Source organism: Balaenoptera ricei, chromosome 1 (assembly GCF_028023285.1).
Source record: "Balaenoptera ricei isolate mBalRic1 chromosome 1, mBalRic1.hap2, whole genome shotgun sequence".
NCBI classification, from domain to species: domain Eukaryota; kingdom Metazoa; phylum Chordata; class Mammalia; order Artiodactyla; family Balaenopteridae; genus Balaenoptera; species Balaenoptera ricei.
In genome coordinates, this window is record NC_082639.1 from 144,859,284 (window position 1) to 144,877,985 (window position 18,702).

At 43.1% G+C, this 18,702-nt stretch overlaps 1 protein-coding gene across 1 annotated transcript in view; it reads right to left on the reverse strand.

The window, feature by feature from the left end:
- Positions 1–16,004, reverse strand: part of LOC132370792 (regulator of G-protein signaling protein-like) — a 28,348-nt gene extending 12,344 nt beyond the window's left edge. The window contains 8 exon segments of the mRNA XM_059931572.1: positions 2,565–2,728; positions 2,731–3,531; positions 4,952–5,113; positions 6,128–6,232; positions 7,722–7,851; positions 9,138–9,212; positions 13,069–13,151; positions 15,992–16,004. Coding sequence (XP_059787555.1) covers positions 2,565–2,728; positions 2,731–3,531; positions 4,952–5,113; positions 6,128–6,232; positions 7,722–7,851; positions 9,138–9,212; positions 13,069–13,151; positions 15,992–16,004 — 1,533 coding nt within the window.
- Between the last annotated feature and the right edge of the window lie 2,698 nt (positions 16,005–18,702).

The window sequence follows — 18,702 nt, forward strand, 5'->3', positions numbered from 1 at the left end:
AAATCAGAGTTCTCACCGAAACAGGTGTCTCAGACCAGAAAAGATTGTGGCAAAGCCCAAAGAAGGGTCATCTCCAACTAGTACTAATTGATTCAACAAATGTCTGTTGACATTTGACTGTCTATCAGCCCTATTGAGAACTAAACACTACACTGCCAGTAGTTTTCTAGATGCTGTGGAGACAGTAGTGACGAATCAGACAAAAACTTCTGCCCTCATAAGGAGAAGGAAAATAAGCAAATTAAGTTAAATATATATGTATTTATATATACATATATATAACACAATATATATAACATACATAACATATATATAGTGTATTTATTTGAAATATAGTACAAGTATATTATATGTGTATGTGATAGATGTACATTGTATACACAAATGCACACATGTGCATTGTAAGGATTATACATGTATTATACATGCATGCACACAAAGTGTGTGTATCTATGTATGTACGTATGGAAGGATGGATGCGTTGATCCAGATCGTGATAAGTGCTCAGGAGAAAAGTAAAATGGAGATAGGGTTGAAGTTTTATATAAAGTGGGCAGGGAAGGCCTCACTGAGATGACTTGAGTAAAGACCTGAGGGAGTGGGGGACTCAGCCGTGCAGGCATCTGCACGTTACATACAGCAGGAGCAGCACAACCGAGCTAGGGGTGTGTCTGGCTTAGCCAATGTGATGAGCACAGAGGCAGAGGAAGATGAAGCCAGAGAGGAGAGGCAGAGGACAGATAGTGTAGACCTTGTTGGTTTTAGCAAAGGCTTTGGCTTTTACTGGAGACAGCCATCTCTTTTCAAGGTCCTCACTGACTTTCTTTTACTTACTTTCAGTTAAATTACACAGTTTATGTTCTGGCAGAATCACTGTGGCCACACTGGAAATGAACCTGCTGAGGGCCAAAAGCAGACCCAGAGGCATCAGGTAGGAGGCCACTGTAGTGATCCAGGCGAGTTTGGACAGGGCTTGGATGAGAGTGGTTGTAACAGGTGAGGGGAAGAATACCAGACTCTGGATATATTTTTAAGGTTGAACCAACTGGATTCACTGGTAGACTAGACGTGAGTGTGAGACAAAGAGGAGAGTCATAGACGATATCAAGATTTTTAATCTTAGAAACTGTGATAGTCCAGCATTATCGATAACACAAATACCTTCAATATCTTTGCTGAAGACCAAAGGCCTAGAGAGAGAGCTTTGCTGTGTGGATTTGCTGATCCAGAAAGCACAGCCTATCTAAGCCTTTAGCCCCAAATGCCTCTACAAAGGGTGGGGAGGGGAGGAGAGGGGAGGGAGGACTGCTCTGGAGCTTCTACTACTCAAGAACTGTGCAAACAGCTTTGGCTGTGGACACACTGGACTAATCTCATCCCTACACTGCCCAGATGTGCAACCCTGGATAATTAAGGTGCATTAGAAATTGCGCTGGATTTAGAGCCAAGGACTCCTGAGTTCTAACCCTGATTCCTCCTCTAGCCTGCTGCATGCCTTTGGGCTAATCCACACACCCTCTCTAAGTCTCATTTTCCTCATTTGTACAGTAGTGTCAATAATACTACCCTGTCTGCTGCTTGGAGGTGCTAAGAAGCCCAAAGGAGGTAATGAGTGTGCTTATCAGGTAAATATGTTATAATGCACCAAATAGCTTTTTGTTTATAGCCATTGCCCTCCAGATCCACTCTCTACCCTTCTTCACCCTGCTTGTGCCTGGGGAAATTAACCTGTATGGACACATCAACACACTCCCTTGATCTCTCATTGGATATATCCGGAGCTGGTAGGAAAAGGGAAACAAAATGTCGAGAGTGAGCTTGGAATACCTATTCCCCCTGATCCTTCCAGACGTCCCTCTACTGACAATCACAGCTCCTGCCAAGTGCTCCACTCTACAAAGCTCTTTATCTCCTGGTTCTGGTAACTGCTCCCTCTCTTCCACTCTTCAGGCCTAAGAGTGGTGAAGGTGGCCCACCCTTACTGGCCCTGGGGTATTGCACGGGGTATCCACTGTGGTTTCCCTACCCTCCTTTGTAAGTAGTGCCTTTTTATTAAGCTCTCATCTGTTACCCAATTTGGCTCCACCATTTGTTTTCTGCCAAGATCTTGACTTACAATCATCAAACTATTACTTCCTGTGAGTCTCCAGGATAGTCCCGTGCTTTTATCTAATGTTTGGGGATAAGAATAAACCCTCCCACTTGGCCATTTCCGTGATGGCTAGTCTAGGAAAGGGAGACCCTGTATTTCAGTACATGAGGTTTAGAAAAGAGTTCTTAAAATTTCCCTCAATAGAACAGTCCGAGGTTCACAGTTTTGGGAGACTCAGTATAAGGGGGAATTGAAGACCACTCCTCCGCCTCCATCCTACTTTGGAGTTTTGGCTGCTTCTTGGGAATTTATATAACTTGTTCCTAAGTGATCAACCAACTCTTCAATATGGAAAGGGTTGTGTGGGTACTTATATCATTAAGTTAGTCAGGATAGATAACCAGATAGGATTTTTGGTGAGTCTTGACCTAATCTTCCAGATACCAACCCATTTCTGTGAGGCATGGCCTACATTGCAGATCTCCTTCTGGGATCTGGGAATCCAGAGGTTCACATCCCCAGATGGCAGCAGCTCCTTCAGGCCTTTGATGGTTTGGGATTTTAGTGGTAGGCGTAGACCAATCTGCTCATTCAGGTAGAGCTTACAGATCCAGTTTCCCAGAATGTGACGAAAATGGCTTTCCCAGTCTTCCTGTTACTCATCAGGACACTGAGGAAATGGTGCAGGTCCTGCCAGAGGTCCAGGAGTTGGACCTCCACTTTCAAATTTTGCTTCTTCAGGTGGTCCCAGAAGGGAGTCCCTGCACAGGCATCAGCACACAAGGCCCAGTGGGTGTACCCGAAGGAGAGGTTTTGCTTCACGGACTTCTTGATTATCATGTGGGGGGAGTAATTGATGATGGGGGTGACAGTCCTCAGGTGGGTAGAGAATGATGTCTCAATAAGGCCCTCCATGTGGAGGTGGCTCTTGGCTTTGTTCTGCACGTTGGACTTCTTGGCACAAAGAATATCCTTTTCCTGGGAACCAATGATTCTCTCCTTTGAAGAGGTCTCTTTAAGGGAAGGCATTTGTATAACCAACTTGCCTTGAGGAAACAGCTCCTGGGGGAGCAAAGTGTTGGTATCTGGATTGGTATTCATTTCCAGAGACCAAGAGCCATGGTCTATCAAGTGCCACATCTTCCTCTTGGCCCTCCTGCTCGAGTACCGCTTCTGGGGGTGGTGGCCCTTCTTGATGCTCATACTCAGAGGGAGCCCTCCTACGTGGGTATAGCAGATACTGTACAGGCGAGTCTCGTATTCCTGCATCAGAGCCTGGCACGATTCCTGCTTGGTCATGATCGTCTTAGCGTGGGTGTAAAAGTTAGGGAGCCAATAGCTCTGGAGTTTGAACAGAGCCACTTTTTGCATGTGGCTCAGGATTTCCCTCCTGGTGGTTGACTGGTTGGGATGCCAGATAGAAAGGTTCAGAAGGGCCTCTGGAAAGAAAGATACAGGATGAAAATGATGTGGGATGGTGAGGTTTTTGAATTTTTCCAAATGTTTTTGTGTATAGCCTTTCATTCATTCCTCACGCAATCCTGGGGTGTAGAAAGGTCAGATATATAGTGAACATGTTTTTAGGGTTTGTTCAGCACACAGTGACCCCTTACTCTGATTACCTTCCTTCTTCCCCAGAGAAATAACCATTTTGTGGGATTCCTCAAGTTACTTTTTAGACTACTGAAAGTTATTGTAAAGAAAAGCAAGAGGTACACGAAAACATGTTCGAGAACAGGAAACATGTACCTCTGAATGGGATTTCTCAAAGTTAGATCTGACTGAAGGAAAGAGTTTGGACTGGACAAATTGAAAAAATCCCAACTAGCCCTGATTTTAGTGTCATCAATTCTCAGTTATCTATATGAATAAAGAGGAGTGTGACTAAGCCCAAACAGTGAATCTTCTGGAACACATTTGTATTTGGGTTAGGAACGCCTTCTCAGTTAATAAATAAATACATTGGAATGAATCTGATGTTCTAGAGAAGGGGTTGGCAAACTTTTTTCTGTAAAGAGCCAGTAGTAAGTATTTTATGCTTTGTAAGCCATATATAGTCTCTGTTGCACAGTCTTCTTCTTCTTTAAGCCTTTAAAAATACAAAAACACTCTTAGCTCATAGGCCACATGTACTGCATTTGGCCTGTGGACTGTAGTTTGTTCTCAAGAATCCCAATTGAAAAATAAAACAGGGGCTTCCCTGGTGGCGCAGTGGTTGAGAATCTGCCTGCTAATGCAGGCGACACGGGTTCGAGCCCTGGTCTGGGAAGATCCCACATGCCGCGGAGCAACTAGGCCCGTGAGCCACAATTGCTGAGCCTGCGCGTCTGGAGCCTGTGCTCCGCAACAAGAGAGGCCGCGATAGTGAGAGGTCCGCGCACCGCGATGAAGAGTGGCCCCCACTTGCCACAGCTGGAGAAAGCCCTCGCACAGAAACGAAGACCCAACACAGCCATAAATAAATAAATTAATTAAAAAAAAAAAAAAAAGAGCTAAAGCAAGTAGTTTAAAAAATAAAAATAAAAAAAAAATAAAACAAAACAACAACAAAAAACAAAACAAAACATGCCATGCAGGCTTAGAATTGCAGGAGCTATTCTATTACCCTGTCCCAGTTCCCCTTCATTCTTGCCAGCCATTCTTCACTGACAAGTACTATCTCAGGAACAGGCACATACCAGCTTCAGACAGCTGGTCTCTCTCAAGCCCTTCCCTGTTTAGGGTTGGGGTTCCCACTGATATCACTGATGGAGAGGGAAGCAGTCTGCAAGGCAAGAGACTGAGGACTATCAGACACTGGATTCATTTTTTCTTATATCTCCCAGGGATTTCACTTCAGATATGCTTTATAATTCTTACCGATGTTCATATAGCAGAGAGTCACCACCCATGAGCTTTCCTGCAGATGGGTGGCCTTCAGCATGAAGAGGAGGGACAGGTAGTGGTCTCTCATTTCCAGGTCCATCTCATTTATGCTCAGAATCTTCTCAGCAAGAATCCAGAAATCCACCAGCTCTTCACCTACAGGTCGGACAGGATAGGATAGGCACCGAGCTGCACCCCAGTCTTGCCCCTCAGAGGCTGCATCTGCATGTGACCTCTGATCCCCCGACCCCCACCCACCAGCTTGCTCTAGTGCCTCCAACATCACCTTCAGCCACTCCTTTGGCTTAAGGCATCATCTCCAGAAACGTCCTAATGCAGGAAATGATGGGAGGCACGGAAAAAAGGGACTTAACGGATAGGAGTCTTTCATGAGTTTTTTTTGGTTGTTAGAAAAACTGTCAGTTTAGGGAAAACCACGAGACTCTGGGAATAAATCATTAGACATTTAGGTTTTGTCCAAAAAATAAAGATCAGGGGTAAAAGAACATTTCCTAGATCATGGCCCAGAGCAGCCTGCAGGAGGACACTGGAGCCAAAAGGTGCCAAAGACTACATTTCCTGCTTCACAACTTTGCCAGGCTGAAGTCTGAGTGACAAACTGTAAGACAGTCGGTCTAGTTCTTCCCTGCCTGATCCCTGGAGATCCAGAATTTCACCTTTAAACTAGGATTTGTTCCTCCATGAAATTTAATGATGCTGAACTGGAATGTCAGCCAGTGCTCACTGCCAGCCTCCTAGACTCACCAACTACTGGACCCAATAGAACAGAAAGCAGGACACCCCAACCTTTTGCTACAGGGATTTACTTATGGACTTGTTCCTTGTCTGTCTCCCCACTGTCATGGCAGCTTTGGGAAGCAGGGACTTTATGGCTCTTGTTCACCTTTCTATCCCCACCTGCAAGCACAGTGGCTGCCGTACAGTGGTGCTCAGTAAACATTGTTAAATGAATGAATGAATGGAAGGGACTCTGATTGCTTTTGCCATAACCTGCACGATGGACCCCAGATTTAAGACTTTTACCCAAACTGCATTATAATATATTTTTTATATTCACCACAGACATACAGAACTGTTAGCAGTGCTCCGGAGGATCCTGGAAGCTGTTAAAAACTTGCAAAGGCCCAAGGAACAACCCCAAGAACCCACCTGCACTGCCCTTGAGGTAGGTACAGAAGCGCCACATCCCTCTGACCCCGCCAAGGCATTTCTGGAGTAGCCACTGGTCTGCCTTTTTCCATCTCATCATCTTGGCTATCAGGAAAAGTCCATGGTGAGAAACTGAGAATGAGCTCTTCCCCCGGTCCCTCTCTCAGCCTTGCACATGGCCAGACCCCCATTAGCTCAGTGTGAGTGAGGAAAAATGGTGACCGGTGAGATGAGTTGGGCCCTGATTATGCGGTGCTTTTGAAGGTAGGCACCAGACCCTGTAGTGACATTCATCACGTGACATGGGATGGACATAGAAGTATGTGTACAATCCACAGATCAATGTTACCCTCCAACGAAGGCCCCTTGCCTTCTATGGTCCCCCCCTGACAGCAATGTTCCCAATACATATCAATATATTGAAGGAGGTAGGTGAGTGTAATGGGCGATCTGTTACAACATTTTACTCAGTGGGATCTCCCGAATCTTAACGTTCCCTGGGTTCCTTTTTCATTTGGCTACTTGAGCTGAGAATCAAGTTGTCAAATCAACCCTAGATGGAAATCTTATTCATTCATTCTTTCTACAAATATTTATTATATGCCTACTAAGTGCCAAGTACCATTCTAGGTGTTCAGGATACATCCATAAAGAGAACAAAAATCCCCGCCCTCAAGGAGCTTATACTCTAGCAGAAGAGACAGACAATAAACAATAAGCATAATAAATACATTCTCTAGTGAGAATGAAAGTTATAAGTATTACAGGAAAAAATGAAACAGGAAAGGAGGATGTAGAGAGAGCTAGGGCAGGGGTTGGATGAGTGGGCAGTGGGCTGTCAGGGTAGCCTTCAATGAGGAGGTGAGAGCTGCCCAGAGACTTGAGGTGAAGGGAGGTGCATGTGAATACATGGAGGAGGAGCGTTCCAGGCAGAGTGAACAGCCAGTGCAGAGCCTCGAAATGGGAATATGTCCCTATGTCTGAGGAACTGCAGGGAGGCCAATCTGGCTGGAATGGAGTGAGCAAGAGAGAAGCAGAAGATGAGGTCGGAAAGGCAATGGAGCCAGGTCTCCAGGACCTGGGAAGGCATTTTAGGGGCTGGATTCCACACTGAGATGGGAGCCATTGGTGGTGGTGGTGGGGAGGGTCAGCGAGCAGAGGAGTGACATGAACTAACGGAAGTTTTAAAAAGCTCACCCTGGCTGCTGGGAGCAGGCGAACAAGAGCAGCAGTGAGGAGACTGATTCAGAGATGATTTCAATAGCCAGGTGAGAAATGATGGTGGCTTAGGCCAGGTGACAACAATGAAGGTGGTGCTACCTTTGATTCTGAACATATTGTAGGCAATTTGGCCATCATTAACTCTCTCATTTCTGGCTGCAGTGAGACAAACAGCCCAGCCCATCAGACTCCTGCTTGTTGCTCTTGGTTCTGATTTTTCAGCCTATGATTTCGCCACAACACAGCCTGAGCCAACCGTACGTCTAAGGCTGTGAAGGCAGCCCGTATTTGTACCTTACTGTAGGGCTGACAGGCACAGGATGTGTGCAACCTAGCTGCCCAGGTTTCTCCCCACACACACCCGCGTGCTTACCTCCTTCTGGGGACTTAACGAAAGTGAGGAACTCCTGACAGAGAATGTAATGGAAACACAAGTCGGTTTTACAGAAGAAAGGTAACCGGTATTTTTCCAACCAGGTCACTAATCCATTGTACTTTGCAATCTAGAGTCCAAACAAATAAGGAACAGAAAAGAGAAATGGAACTGAATTGCTAAGAAATGCAGCTTAGCAAGGGGCAATAAATAACCTCATGCTTGTAGTATTTGGCCCAGAGGAGAGGTGTGTTGATGAAAAATAGTATCTAAGGGAAGCAGAGACTGGGGTTGAGGTTCTCAAAGGACTGATTGGTAGGAAAGGAAAGGCTTGTTTTTTCATCAGAAAAATCTTTCTTATTCCTGGGTGAGGTTGTTTAAGAAAAGGTCAAAGTAAAAAAAAAAAATCTAAGTTTTGCTTGAGAGAAGAGAAGCAGGAGAGATGTTAGTCTGTTGTGTCAAGTCATAACTCTACTCAACTTGCTTCTTTGTAAGCACACTTACAATTTCTCACAAGCTCCCAACCCATATCACCAGCACAACGTGTACAAAAACACACAAACACTCACACATAACATCATTTAGAATACGGGATGGATTCCTGAAGGATCTACCTACCAGAGAAAGGAAAAGAAAATAAAAATTTTAAGTCTCGGGGTTCTCCTAAGAAAGCCAAATATAAGAATCGAGTGGAGTGTCTTTCTCAGCTCTCCAGATCCCAGAGCAAAATAAAACCTTGTTGTGAGCATGGCTGAGTGATCTTTCTAATGCCACATGTCACAGGTAGGGCACGAGGAAGCCATTGATGAGTCCAAGGTCTACAGAGTGGAAAAGGAGAACAGGAAGGGGGGAAAAGGAGAAGAGAAAGACAGTGGACAAGGACAAGGAAAAAACATATAAAGAGAAAAAAAGATTGGGAGAAAGATATGCCTCATGGTCAAGTAGTAACTAGGAACTGTCGAGTGTCATCTTGATTTGAGCTACACCTTACTATGCAAATAATTGCTATGTGGCCCATGGGATGCACTGCCTATCCCACACCCATGGCAAGCATCGCCAATCAAGTCTCAGACTCCTTCTGGCTTCGGTGTGGCCTCAGAGTTCTCTCAACACAGTGCTCCAAGCATCTACTACCAAAGGACCACAGTGGACACGAGAGGTTAATCCCTTTTGCTAACCATGGACTAAAATATAGAGGAAAGAACTCACCAGCAGTTGCTTGCCCAAGTGGTAAAAATGCAAAAAAGGAGAAATGTCTACCTGGCTTGATGCTGTTTGTCCTACTTACCTTCTTTATAGTTTCTTCCATAGTCACCCTCAGGAGCTCCTGTCCCTCTCCCTCTCCCAATCCACACATCAAATTCAGCTGCCTCTTCCCCCATCCCAAACTATACACCATTCAAGAATCATACTCACCAAGTCATGGGGTATTTCTGGCCACAAGCTCCACTATGAATTTTCGAGAGTGTAAAATGGTGTCTGACCAAAGACCTGCAAAAGAAAGGTAAGAAACAGCCAAAGGGGTCTAGAGTTTCTCTTCATGAAAATGTCACAGTTCATCTGCAGCCACAGGCGAAGAGAGGTTCCATTGCTTTTCTATTTCAAGGGACATTAATTCTTAACTTTATTCCACTGAATCAACTTGCTTTGTGCAAAACAACCAAGAAAGATTAAATTGCAAGATTCATTTATCTTTGGCTCCATCCTGACCCGGCCTGGGCGTTATCTTGCCTGTGTGCAAAGGCCAAAGCTCATGACATTAAAAGGTATTTATTTAGTGTATTGCATTATTCATTTCTACAGGACTTAGAAAGTTAGAGCAAAGGCTTAAAGCCTTTTCATGAAGAGAAATACCTTTGGATTTGCCTAAATTCTTTAACTGGAGAAAGTAGAGAGAACAGAGGACGTGAGGATTAAAGGTACAAATTACTTAGGGGGGCATTAAGAGTGTCCAAAATTGATAGAAAATTCTAGGCTACTGTCCTCTTTTGTCAGGGAGAAGGGTCTGTGACCTAGGCAGCTTTGAGATTAATGTGAAAGGGCTTCTATGTTTACAGGTAGCTATGCTTAGAAGTCTGACCGTAGGCATCAAAATGTCTCAAAGTGTCCCCAAAGTATTTGTGATAAACCAGAGGGGCTAAAGTGAACTCTCAGCACATCACGTCATTCTGACCATCTCCCCGAGACTGGAAGCCCCAAACTTTTGTCATTCTGCGGCCCCCTCCTTCCCTTCCCTTTGTTCTTGGCTGTATCAATGGAAGGTGATGGTGTTGCCTGCACTTCACAAATATCGGTCTATGAAGGAGACTCAATCCTTCGTGACCCCTCCCTGCTCTGCACTCAGTGTTGGACAAGACACGCCCTGCCTGGCATGTGAAGTTACCTTTATGGGATGTGCGGAGGGACTGTGAAATCATGAGATTTTGTGGGAGTAGTGCGTGGGAGCATTTTCACCATGTGACATTTGTGCCATTGAGGGCAGGAGGCTGATGTGGAAAACATGCCGGGCCTGGAGCCACAGGACCTGGTCAACTCTAGGACTGCCCCAGATTTGCCAAGTGATCTTAGACAAGTCATTTAACTTCTGAGACCCATGTGTAAGGAGGGAGTGATGTTGACCTTACAGGGTGATTATGGAAATTAAATGGTAGAAATTTGTAAATTGACAGCAGCATTCAACATGAAATACCACTGTCTTCCTAAATAGACCACAGCTACTTAAATGGCCAGGACTTTCTCAGGATTCTACTTCCCACATTACATTCGCCATTTCTATAACATTATTGTGGGGTGCATAATTAAGTTGACAAGCTGATTAGCTAAAATGCCTTAAGGTTACTTCTGAAACCTTTCGTTAAGACAGTGGCAGATGCTGGAGTATGAGTGAGGATCACCCCCAACCACCTGCTCTTCGAGGCCTTTTCCTCCTTCACTTTTTTACCATGTCACTTTCACCGCCATCCACCCAGGCACCGAAGCCTGCTACCCTGATCCCTCTCTTCTTGTTACCACCTCTGTCTGACATTCAAAGTGATAGGTCCTGCATTTCACTTTGTGAAAAATCTCTCCTACTTATCCATCCTCTTCATCATTTTGCCTTTAGACTCTCATCACCTCTCACCTAGACTCTTGAAATAACCTCCTGACTAGTTTCCCTGCCTCTACTGTGGCCCACTGACAGCCCTATCCATGGCCAGACTTCTGCAGAAATAATTTTCCTGGATGAAAGTCTGATCATGTCACTCCTTTACCTAAACCTCTGATGATTTTCTATTGCCCGCAGAATGATGTCCAAACTCCTAAGCTCGGCCTCCCTGCTCTCGGAGGCCTGGCTCTGCAGCCTCATCTCCTGCTATGTCTGCCGGTCACAACTTTTTCCTCAGCCTTACTGAGTTACTTAGAGTTTCCCCCAAGGTGCCATAGGACTGTATTCCATGGTGCCTTTACTTACTCTGTTCTGTCCCTAAAGGCTCTGCTTCTCTTGATACTCAACCCCCCAGTCTTTTCCTCTTGCTTCTTTATCCACCCTTCCCTCCCCATCTTCGTCCCCAGCCAATTGTCAAATAACTAGTCTTCTTTCCAGGCTTGGTTTGTGTGACCTCTTCACTGGCACCTTTCTGACTCTTCCAGGTAGGAGTGGCCTCTTCCTCCAATGTACTCCACTACCTCCTAGAGACTTCAATCATGTCATCCACAACCCTTTGTGCACTCACCTTAAATATTGGTCTCTCACATTAGACTGGAATTCCTTGAAGACACAGATGGTATCATTAATATCTGTGTCCCCAGGACTAAGCCCAGTGTCTAGCACAAAGTGGCCACCCAATAGGTGTTTGTGGAATAATAGTGTTTTTTCCTAGTTTTGTGAAATTTCACGTTTTAACAGGTAGCATCCATGGAAAAGGGTGCACTGAGATGAGCAACTATTTATAAGGCACCAGCATTCAGATGTAACCAAATACTTAAACCAAAAAAGAAGTAGGATTAGTGTAGGTTTGGGTTTAAGAATATTTTGATGTTTGAGGTTTGTTTTAGTTGCATAGATTGAGAACATATATAGATTTGGTTCCAGTTAACAACTCAGCAATTGCTATCTGCCAAACACCGGGTGAAGGGAGTAGAGCAGAGTGAATAATCCATGGTCCTTTTCCTGGAGGAATTCACAACTTCACAGTCCAGTGGGGGAGATACACACATATAACACAAGAGAGTTGCAAAGTGCCAAGGGGCACAGAGGCAGGGAGAAATAAGTTCCTATTGGGAGGACCTAGAAACTCCTTAAGCAGAGCAGAATTTAACTAGAGATCTGAAAAATGGTTAAGAGATTGGTGGGTGAAACTATGGAAGTTAAGAACACAGCCAAGGAGAAGCGTAGAGGTGGGAGAATGCCAGGTGTGCTTTGCAAGTGTAGAGCGGCCATCACTGCAGCGCTGGGTACCAGCAAAGTGTGTGATGAAAGATAACTCTGGACAGGCAAAGGAGATCAAGGAGGCTGGGGATTTAGGATATCATTATATCAATAATTGGAACTCCTGGAGATTTTAGAGGATTTTCTACTTCATATTTATTTGCTCAAATTGAAATAGTTTTGATTTGGTAAGAAGTTAATTTTTAAAAAAATGCTGGAGAGGGTGTGGAGAAAAGGGAACCCTCTTGCACTGTTGGTGGGAATGTAAACTGTTACAGCCATTATAAGGAACAGTATGGAGGTTCCTTAAAAAACTAAAAAATAGAATTACCCTATAACCCAGCAATCCCACTACTGGGCATATACCCAGAGGAAACCATAATTCAAAAAGACACATGCACACCAGTGTTCATTGTAGCACTATTTACAATAGCCAGGTCATGGAAGCAACCTAAATGCCCATCGACAGATGAATGGATAAAGAAGATATGACACATATATACAATGGAATATTACTCAGTCATAAAAAGGAACAAAATTTTGGGTCATTTGTAGAGACGTGGATGAATCTAGAGACTGTCATACAGAGTGAAGTAAGTCAGAAAAAGAAAAACAAATATCATATATTAATGCATATATATGGAACCTAGAAAAATGGTACAGATGAACCTGTTTGCAGGACAGAAACAGAGGCACAGATGTAGAGAACAAGCATATAGACACCAAGGGGGGAAAGTGGCGGGGGGTGGTGGTGGTGGTGGGATGAATTGGGAGATTGGGATTGACATATATAGACTAATATGTATAAAATGGATAACTAATAAGAACCTGTTGTATAAAAAATAAATAATATAAAAATTTTAAAAAGGCACTCAGCTCAGTAAGATTCATTATTCAGCTGTTGATGAAACATTTGGATTTAAGTCTGAGAATGCTTACTAGGAGAGAAAGAAATGTGTTGAAAAAATCAGCAAAGATTTCATCCTCTAGAAGAATTATAAGATTTGTAGAACCAATTATATCTATATGGGGAGAAAAAAAATCTCTCATAAGCAGGATTGCTTTGAGGATGGGAAAATGAAGCAATTGAATGGATCATTTCACAGGGGTAAATCTCAGCCTGATGATGGCTTTTAGGGTCATCTAACTCAATTTCTCCCCTCTCCAGGACCCTCGTCTGCAACATCACTCTGCTTAAACACTCCCAGCTATGGGGAGCTCCCCACCTCACAGGACTGCCCATTCCATTTATGAAGAGAGAAAATAGTTTCATAAGGTCTTTCCTACTGTGAACTGCCTTCCTTTACCTTCTTTCCATTTGTTGAAACTCTGCCCTCTGAAGCTTGACTGAATTCTTCTAAGTCCTCTTTTAATGGACAAAGAGCCCATATTTACAAAGTCATTACAACCTTCTGCCTACCTCCACCCCTTCTGGCTAGTCACTAAGCATTTCTTCAATAATTCATCACATGGCCTCCTTTCTGTCTGGTTCCCTTCTCATTGGCTGAAGGGGCACCCACAACTCAAGCATTCCACATCCTTCCCAGCGAGGAGCATAAGACAACTATTACCCATGTTCTATGTTATATTAGCATGGCCAGAAATGGGGTTAGCTTTCACCATCTTTAATTTGTGCAGTCACTTTTCAGAAATCAAGTCAAATTTCAACTTGTCGGTTTGGGCCCAACAGTAAAACCCCAAAAAGAGGTTTTTTGAATATATTGGTAATGCAACATGTTTATTATTTCTCTCAAGCTTGATCATTGTGCTTCCCAAGTTAATCTAAGGAAATAAGTGTTGACTGTCTCAAAGCCAAGCATAGAGACCACAGGTGGACTAGGTGGCCTCTCTAAGTTTATTCTAATTCACTGTCTCTGCTTTTTAGTGTATAATGTCAACTGGTAAATAGTAAGTTAATTGTTCTATCAATGGCCCAGCATTTTTCCATCATGCCTAAAGTGTATAATGAAAGACTTATAGGGCTTCCCTGGTGGCACAGTGGTTAAGAATCCACCTGCCAATGCAGGGGACACTGGTTCGAGCCCTGATCCAGGAAGATGCCACATGCTGCGGAGTAACTAAGCCTGTGAGCCACAACCACTGAGCCTGTGCTCTAGAGCCCACGAGCCACAATTACTGAACCCGCGCACCGCAACTACTGAAGGCTGCGCGCCTAGAGCCCGTGCTCCACAACAAGACAAGCCACTGTATTGAGAAGCCCACATACTGCAACAAAGAGTAGCCCCTGCTCGCCGCAACTAGACAAAGCCCGCACACAGCAACGAAGACCCAACACAGCCAAAAATAAATAAATAAATTTATATATTAAAAAAACAACACTCATAAAATGAGAAACTTAAATATTATACGCTAGTCCTATCTCTCAGCCAGCTAAATGTCTGGTGAGAAAAGTACATGCCACTCCACTAGGGTGAAGTTGTAATAACATAAGAAAACTAAACACTCTCTTTCATTACTTTTCCTAATGACACTTTGGTGGTTGTTGTCTCCTAATAATAGAAATAGAAATAGAAACCCAGACAATCAAACACGATTGTAACACAACTGATGCCCGTTCTTGTCCTCTGCTCCATAGATGTCTTTTTCTTTTGCTACCTAGTGTTGTAAAGATTGATGTGTTTTTTTCTATCTGCCTCCTCCTCAGCCCTCTGCTCATCTTTTAATGAGAATTCCCTGATTTAATTAATCTATTCCACATGGATATTTTCAAAATCTATGTTCTCAGTCCAGACTTCTTTCTTTGGCTCTAGTTTTAAATATCCAATGAGCTATGGGACATCTCCACATGGACACCCGTCAAGCACTTTCATCTCAACGTTTTCAAAGCTGATCTGATCATTTTCCTTCCCAACCTTCTCCTTTTCCTGTTTTCCCAGTCTCAGTTACTGGAACCACCATCCAATTGTCTACACCAGAAACTTGAAAATCATCTTTGATTCTTGTTGCTCTCTTTCTCTCTCTCTTTCTCTCAATACTCCCCTATGCAGTGGAGGAGTATTCCTCAACTGTCTTCCTCAACAGACTGAGCTCCATGAGAGGAGGGACTTTTGTCTTTTCATCTTTCTTCCTCTAGACACTAAGAGTGTTTGCACAGTGTCTAAGTTCTGTCAATGTTGAATGAATTGTTCTTTCAGAAAACATCTTCAATCGTTTGGACTTTTGTTCATTTGTTGTTATTCATAAATCCTGGCATGGATTTGCTGAATAACATTATTGAGACGATCTGAGTGCAGGAAAGCAAGGTTTTGGATAAATTTCTCAATCGATTGTTTTCTATAGTCACACATACTCTTGGTGACAAGGGGCTTGACTGTGACAGTGCTTGGTATTAACACTAGTCTTCACGAGATATAGCAACAAGGCTCTCCACATCCTCCACTTCCCTGTCCTATTTCTCCATTCTTGTTTTTCCATTCTCACCTGTTTTGCCTTCAAACTTCATTATAATCTGAGCAGGGTTTCAACATTCGTTCCACACAATAGTGATACTGATGTGCTAACAAAGGAATTGTTGGATAACCCCAAACCTCATGCTAGCCTTCTCCCTGGAGGCGGTATGACACACAATGGCCCAATATGCATTTTAATTCTTCCCTCTTAGTTATCCCTCCTAGTTGCCTTAGTTGTCTTATGAATGGGACTCTATCTGATCCTAAAAGATGTGGTGGCATAAGGTTGGTTAAGGGGAGAAAAGAGAAGAAAAACAACTGGTATGAATAACATAAAATCTACATGTGGTGTCCCTGAATGACTCATTCCTGTTAACGACCACGAAGATGAGTAAAGGTTTGCCTTATTTGGGGGGCTCAAAGCCGCAGAGACATCCCTCTCAGAGACTCACCAGCATTGCTCATGTTGCCTTGCTCTTCCTGCCAGTGCGATTGATTAGGAGCAGAATTAGACCCCAGTCAACAGAACCCTGCTCCTTATGAATGCACAATGACACCTTCTCTTAGGGGTTCCAGATTCTATACTTCTTGTAGAGACCTCAATCTGAAAATAAGTCTTTATGTTACCTGATCTTCTGGATTCTCTTAACCATACAGACTCTTCCCATACTTAGGGCTTTAGTCCATACTATTTGGTGTGGTTTGACAGTTTCTTTATAATTGTTGTCTAGATCCTGAGTTTAAGTTCTGTCTTTTTAACTTGATTTTATGCTTCCAGGGAGTAGGAATCTGTTCATTCATTTCTCATGTGTCTTTTGGATCCAATATCCTGCTAGAAATTTAACAGGTACACAGTGAATGTTTAATGACTTGACTTGTCTCTCAGAGAAGCTGGAAAATTCAACCTAATATCCATGCTGTTTTCCACCCCTTCTCTTCCTTCCCAAAGAGTTTCCTCTGGTTGGCTGTGGGTTACTATCCACTGGCTTTGAAAAAAGATTGAATAAACATTAGCTGAATGCCTTCCATGAGGAAGAATTAGACTAGGTGTTTATACTTGATTCTCATTCAATTCTCAGCCATGCAAAATAGGGATTATCATCACCTCCTTTTCAATGAAAGCTAATAAGTGCAACACTGAGATTGGACTCTGCGTATTTGATTCAAGAACCCATGTTATTTCAAATGTGCCAGTAAATGAAACCTCCCTTTCACATGAAAAACATATTTTAATGGGCTTAGAAATAACTCTCTTGGACTTTCTCACAATGGTGTATTTTTCTGTATAATGTCTCCTGCCACTTCTTGTGTGTATCCTTATATGTTTAATTAGACTTTCCCACAGATGTTATAAAGGAAGACATAAACAATATCTATATGGAAAGGAGCTACTTAGTAAAAGGTACCCCACATATCTAGGAATTTTACCATAAGACTGAGACAAAGTCATTTAATATTTTCATCAAATCATAGCACACAAAAGAACTGCAGATTTTCTGTGACCAATTTTGACCAGAAATGTTCTAATCCTGATCAATCCCTCATTCATCTAAACCAATCACTCCAGAAAAATAGAGGCAAGCAAGAGGCAATACGGGAAAGAAGTTATAATTCTTTCATTTTAATTTTTCTCAGGATGGTATAATGGTTTTCTATTGTAAACTGGGCCAGGCCTACTTCTGGGGTCATGAGCAGCTCAAAGAAAAGAGCAGAACACTTTTTATCCACATAGAAAGAGTCTTATTAGAGATGAAGAACAATAATAACCGATGAGAAAGGAGGCAGAAGTAATTTCTAGCAAGGTCTAAAACATTTTTTGCAAGTTGGAAATTTGGAACTCAGCTTGAGTTTACTCACAGAGAACAGCTTGCTGTAAGACAAGTGTTCAGAAGATTTTAACGTGGAAATTAACTTTTGTTACTCATTTTTTATTGCCTTCAAATGGGTTTGAAGACTAAGTTCTTGTTCACTTGAAGGAGAGGCAAATGATTTTGGGTAGTCCCGGGTCTGGGTCTGATTGGCCACATTTAGATCCCTCCTTACACTGTCCTAGGATACCTGTAAATCAGCCCAAAGAGGATCCTGAACACCGAGTGGGTCAGGGGCAAGTGCATTTATTAACGTTTTGTGTAACTTTGTTTTGGTCACTCAGTCTCTGACCGTCCTTCTTATTTGGGGTGAAAAATTGTGTGAGTCTTGGAGGGACTGTCTCCTGCCAGAGGGGCCAGACGGTCCCTCTCCTGTCCTGGCCACAAGGACACGGGCACCTGTCCTAGACTCAGCAGTCAGATCCTCCATCCAGAACTCTTCATCTTCAAGGGGTGACTCAAAGCAGTTATACTCCAATAAACAATAATAATTATAATAATTTTAAATAGCAAAAGAAAAAAGCTCAGGGGCAATGGGAGATTATGCATGGTGGTGCTTATTACAGCAAAGGCTCATTGGTGATGGTGCCAGCAGTAGTGGCCCAGTGGAGATGTCCACAAAGGCTGAAAGAAGATGCTGTAGTTGAAAATTACCTTTGATTGCAATGGGAGGTGGTGCTAACCACCAAAGTATATGTGGATATAATAGCAGCGATGGTGTATGGATATCAGAATGATCCAACACACAGATTCTTTGTGGTGGCTATTGATCATAGGGTCCCTTGGAAACAATGTGTGGCCGACTCACTAAGATTCTACTTGAGAACATAAGCTACATGGTGGCAGGAATTTTGTACTCTTTTTTTAAATGATGCATCCCAAACATCTAGAGCAGTTTCTGTCACGTGGAAGTGCTCAATAAATATTTGAGTGAATGAATTAATATGAATATGAACCAAAAATGAGCCGTCATGTAGCATTCCAGGCCCCTCATCAAATTTTCAGTCCTGAGTCAGACCTAGAAGCTCTTAAATGAAAAGAAAACATTTTGCCCCTTAGGAAGAACCTTGCGATATTTTTGCAAGTATTTCCTGGGAGTCTCTTCCTAACTTTTGCTCAAGAGATCTGCTGCCATTTCCAGGGTAAGTGTGCACTGGAGTAACGGAGATGCCCAGAGCTTTGGGAAATCATTGCACACTAGATCTGCTCCAACACACAACTGGTAAGTGGTAAAGCTGAGATGTGAAGTTAGGTATAATTTTTTAAAATAACAATATATTTTAAATAACAATATA